Source organism: Salvia hispanica, chromosome 6, assembly GCF_029641045.1.
Source record: "Salvia hispanica isolate PSC_SH4W2 chromosome 6, Shi_PSC_v1, whole genome shotgun sequence".
Classification (NCBI taxonomy): Eukaryota; Viridiplantae; Streptophyta; class Magnoliopsida; order Lamiales; family Lamiaceae; genus Salvia; species Salvia hispanica.
This window is the reverse complement of record NC_142697.1, coordinates 32780036-32785787: the sequence shown is the minus strand read 5'-3', so window position 1 is coordinate 32785787 and position 5752 is coordinate 32780036. Positions and strand designations below refer to the sequence as shown.

Genomic DNA, 5752 nt, shown 5'->3' with positions numbered 1-5752 from the left:
ATTACAAATAATGAAAAAGCTTAGATCCAAACATTCTTAAATTTCCTAAGATACAGAATATTTGTGAAACTTATTAAAATAAATTTATCCTTGGTCGATTGAGTGTATAAAATGGGTAGTGAAAATAATTTTCTACAATTTCAAGATATAACGGGTCGTCTATAACAATTATTATCTAATTCTTTCTAAAATTGTAATGTTTGTTATATGTAATATTTTACTATTATTAGTATTCCATCCGTCTCGATTAAATTGACCCATTTCTTTGTCGGCACTAGATTTTAGGAGGTTTTTATTAATGTGTTTAATTGGAGAAAGAAAATGTGAGCGTAAGTAATAAATGGAGAGAACAAAAGAGTTGAATATTTAATTGAGGAGAGAAAAAAGTGGTTGAGTGTATTAATTGGAAAAAGAAAGTTTTCAAAAATAGAAATGTGTCATCTTATTTGGGATAACCTAAAAAGAAAAGTGTGTCATCTTAAATGAGACAGAGGGAGTAAATTTTAAAATTTTCAGCCCCGGATTGTTAAAATTCCTGGATCCGTCACTACTGAGAAATGATTATACGACAAGTCCAACTCTCTAAGCATGCTCGTATTTCCAATCTCACGAGAGATGGTTCCACTGAGATTGTTGTTGTATAACCTCAAGATCTCAAGATGTTTGCATTTCCATATATTTAGAGGAATATGACCTACAAATTATAGAGGTTTTAAATTAGTCACTTCCGATTGTTTATTCTGTTAGTACCGTAGGTAATTACTGATTCTATTATGTAAAATAAATATTTCACATTTTAAAATTTGTTGGCACCATCTTATACATTAGAGATGCGTATTATTGGATTGGCATACAATACCTGTCAACTTGTTATTCTCAAGATATAACATCTGAAGCTCCTGGAGATTGTGGAAAGTTGGAACACTTCCTGTTTAACTATTGTTAGATAAGCTCTCAAAGAAGACATGTTACAGATTGAAGATGGAACATCTCCACTTGGAGAAGCGCCGTCAATATTTAATATCTATAGCTAAAGATGTTGCATATAAAGATAGGATACACGTTCACTAACTTTTTTCATACATTTTCCTTTATATTTCTTAAAAACTCATGCAGTTCAAAGTGGGACACATATATTATTGGATTGACATGCATACCTGCAACTTGTTATCACAAATGGGGCGGAGGTAGTATGCATTAGAGACATATATTATTGGATTGACATGCATACCTGTCAACTTGTTATCACAAAGATATTACTCCTTAAACTTCGGGAGATTGTCGAAAGTTGGGATACTTCCTGACAAACTATTGTCACATAAGCTCAAGTATGTCAAGGTAGACATGTTGAAGATTGAAGATGGAATATCTCCGATTAGAGAAGCACTAGGAATATCTAATATCTCTAGTTTTGAAAGATTTCCTATTTCTGTTGGAACTCTTCCTGAAATTATAAAATGAAAATAATAAGTGACCTCGTATACATAATCAGGTTATATGTGGAGAAGCTTTTGTTTTGCGTAGATAATGGTCAATTTTGCATGTTTGGATATGAACATTAGTGTTTTTCGAACATGACAACAATCACATACCGGAATAAGAATAATTTTATACCTTGAAAACCAATATTGTACCCCAAGTACAACTCTGTAAGCCTTCCCAATCGTCCAATTTCACGTGGGATGTTTCCACTGAAATTGTTGTTGGATAATGACAACACCTCAAGATGAGTGCATTTCCATATATTTGGCGAAATCTGCCCTTCAAGTTGGTTTTGACTGAGTGATAATATTGTGATGTTGTGTGTATTGTAGCACATATCACTTGGGAGCCAACCTGATAGGCTATTATTTCTAATTCCAATTTCTCTAAGGGAAGATATATTGAAGATACCACGTGGTATGGACCCACTCAACTGATTATTGTTCAAGTATAACATCTGTAGCTTAGAATTGTTAGACAAAGATGCAGGAATTGTACCTAAGAAAATGTTCTTGTACATATAGAGTTCTTCCAATTGAGGTAGACTGCCCAACCATGTTGGTATTTTTCCGGTGACTGAATTTGCTCCCACATTCATCACTTTCAAACGACGAAGTTTAGAGAGCTCAAACGATAAGAACCCCGCGAAATTGTTGAAACTGATGTCCAAATATCTAAGAAACGTAAGGTTTCCGAGATGTGGAGTAACAGTTCCAACAAGGCCGTATCCAGAGAGATTGATAGCAGTGACACGGCAGTGTTTGAGACCGCACGTCACACCATTCCAGTTACAAATTGATGTATTTTGAGACCAATTGGTGCTCAAGATAGCATAAGGGTCGGAAGTGATGGAGTTTTTGAATGAAATGAGTGCATTCTTGTCAGTGGTGATAGAATCCAAGGAGAGGGTAAGGCTACTTAAGAATAAGATTGGAAGAGCAACAAAGAAGATAAAAGACTCCATTAATTTGGTGCTTGGTTTCATTTGATACACTGCGTTCTTTAAAACATATCTATGCTTCATATATAGGGTTAGCATTTTGCAGTGTAATAGTTTTACTCCCTCCGTCCCAGCTAAGATGACACATTTTTTGGCCGGCACGAGAATTTAGGAGTTATTAGTTAAAGTGTGTAATTGGAGAGAGAAAAGGTGGGTATAAGTATTAAAATAGAGGGAGAAAGAAAGATGAATATTTTAATAGGAGTGAGAAAAAGTAGTTGGGTGTATTAATTGGAGAGAGAAAGTTACCAAAAAGGGAAATGTGTCATCTTAGTTGGAACAAACTAAAAAAGAAAACGTGTCATCTTAAGCGGGACGGAGGGAGTAGTATGTACAGAGGAGTATAACTAATTTCTTAAATGATTTTTATTTCAGTTCCTTTTAGATTATAAGGATGAGTCTTCGTCAACCGAAATATTCGTCCAAATATTGGGATTAATTGCATCAGATCTTTTTTTAAGGCTTAGTTTTATATTACCATTTAGAATGTCTATAAAAATAGTCTCATTTCTAAATATAAAAAGTTTCTTTCTTACAATTTACCCACTTTTTCTCATCTCTCATCCTTTACTTACTTTTTTCTCTATATTCCTCTTTTTTTATATACTTTTTTCCTTTTATCTTAGTTTAATAATTTCTCATTAAGATTCATATCATATCATGCACAAATGAACTATTTTTATAAACGGAGAAAAGTACTAGTATTTAATTAGGAAGTTAATTTCAGTTGAAAAAGGATAAACTTGGACATTTGCTTGCCGTTTCATTTTGAAGCTTAGTTTCACATATGCAAATGTCCACAAAACTCGTGATTTCAAAAAGCTAACACTTTTATTCTTTTAGTTTATTCCTAATTTATTCTATCTCTTTATATTTTATTCAATTTTTATCTCCCTTGCTTTTTCATTTCTATTATTTGTTCCTAATTTGTACCATCTGTTTTGATCGATGTTTCCTCATACCAACGTATTTTAAACTCTATAAGTATAGATAATTCAATCACCCAATTTTGGTACATAATGAATTTGACTGTTAGAATTTATATGCACGACTATAAACAGTTGTGTGTATATACTTTTCTTTACGTGATCGATGGGCCTGGCAAAGGAGACTTGAGTCCCATCAACTCAAAGTCTCCATAAAGTTTTTGACACGCGTATGAAAAAATAAGTGCTCGTAGATTAAATGAAATAAAAATAAAATAGAATACTTTAATAAAAAAAATAGAGATTTATTTTCAAATATAGAAAATGGACATCTTAAGTGAGACAAATTAAAATATAACGGTAAACATCTTGAGTGGAACGAAGGAATACTACGCAAAGTAGAAAAGAATAGATCGACCCAAGTAATCTTATAATTCGACTTAACTGTCATGCAAAGGAGAGAGTATTAGTGTGAATTATCCTCTGCTTGTAGGCTTCTGATACGTACTTCGTCCGTCCATGAATATGAGTTTTAATAAATATTAATAAAAGCGGGCTGCCACGTGGCAGTTTGAGAATCACACGATCTTCAAATCTAACGGCCTAAAATGGTAATATGGTGTTACAATAAAGTGGGTTGTCATATTAATACATCCATGTATCCTTCCTATATATATATACATATATATATATATACATCCATGTCATATTTGAATACATCCCTATATATATATATATATATATATATATATATATAGTTTTGATCTATGTAAAACCCATTCTTAATACAAAAATACAGAACCAAGCATACAGAGGTCATTTTTAGGTCATCGTAAGCTTATTTTTATATCATTATAAGAAGGATGACATAAAATGATCTTAACATGACCTCAAATCCAAATTTTATAATATGACCTAAAACTTCTTTAATGACCCACCATGTTTTTCTTTAATTATTGACCATTAGATTGAAAAATCTCATGGTCAGGATTTAGTCTGGATTTTGTATTGAGATGCATTTTTGTATTGATCATTAATCTAACGGTTACATCACAAGATCCAATGGCTGAGATTTGCTTTGATTTTTGACAGAATTTCACTTATGGGGGATGTGATCAGGCCCATAAGTGAAATTCTGTCAAAAATCAAAGCAAATCTTGGATCTTGTAATGTAACCGTTAGATTAATGTCACGTGTCACCTAATAATGTAGATTGTGTAGTCTAATAATGTAGCTCGGCTAATAATGTAACACGATGTAGTCTAATAATATAGATTGTGCCGTCTAATAATGTAGCCTAGTTAATAATGTAACGCTTTTAGTGTAATAATGTATTTCGGGTATTATGATCACAACCATCTAATCTGAGGATCCAAGGGCTGAGATTTGCTTTGATTTTTGACAGAATTTGCCTTATGGACCATAGTGCGCCCCTATATATATATATATATATATAAATAATCAATACAAAAATTGATCCAAGTACAAAATCCAAACCAAATCCTGACCATGAGATTTGACAATCTAATGGTCAATAATTAAAGAAAAACATGGAGGGTCATTATAAAACAGTTTTAGGTCATATTATAAACTTTGGGGTTGAGGTCATGCTAAGATCCTTTTATGTCATCCTTATTATAATGACATAAAAATAAGCTTAACGATGACCTAAAAATGACCTATGTATGCTTGGTTCTGTATTTTTGTATTAAGAATGGGTTTTACATAGATCAAAACCCATTTTATGTAAAACCCATTCTTAATACAAAAATACAGAACCAAGCATACATAGGTCATTTTTAGGTCATCGTTAAGCTTATATTTATGTCATTATAATAAGGATGGCATAAAAGGATCTTAGCATGACCTCAACCCCAAAGTTTATAATATGACCTAAAACTGCTTTATAATGACCCTCCATGTTTTTCTTTAATTATTGACCATTAGATTGTCAAATCTCATGGTCAGGATTTGGTCTGGATTTTGTATTGGGATCAATTTTTGTATTGATCATTTTTGTATATATATATAGGGAGATGATCAAAATAAGTATGTGTTTAAATCCAGAAATGCAGCCCAAATCTTAACCCTTGGATTAGATGATCTAATGGTCAATAATTAACCAAAAATACGGTAGGTCATAATTAAGCAGTTTTAGGTCATGTTATAAGATTTAGGTTTATGTCATGTTAAGATCATTTTGGGTCATGCTTTGTTAGCATGACCTAAAAATACACTAACTATGACTTAAAAATGCCCTACGTATGACTTTGTTTTGCGTTTCTGTATTTAAATCTGGTCTTCATAGATCAAAACCCTATATATATATATACATATATATATA

The 5752-nt window shown here is 32.1% G+C and overlaps 1 protein-coding gene across 1 annotated transcript; it reads right to left on the bottom strand.

The window, feature by feature from the left end:
- Positions 1–905: 905 nt before the first annotated feature.
- On the bottom strand, positions 906–2467 carry LOC148923608 (uncharacterized). The gene is made up of 2 exons (XM_089060300.1): positions 1615–2467; positions 906–1444 (listed from the first exon to the last, which is right to left on the bottom strand). The coding sequence occupies exons 1-2, from the start codon at positions 2465–2467 to the stop codon at positions 1257–1259; spliced, it is 1041 nt and encodes a 346-aa protein (XP_088916426.1). The 3' UTR covers positions 906–1256.
- Between the last annotated feature and the right edge of the window lie 3285 nt (positions 2468–5752).

What these genes read in the sequence shown, in the direction of transcription:
- LOC148923608 (XM_089060300.1), bottom strand. Translation starts at nt 2,467, where the DNA reads ATGAAACCAAGCACCAAATTAATGGAGTCTTTTATCTTCTTTGTTGCT. An exon ending in GTACAATATTGGTTTTCAAG is followed by an intron (nt 1,445 to 1,614) that starts GTATAAAATTAT and finishes TTATAATTTCAG; the next exon opens with GAAGAGTTCCAACAGAAATA.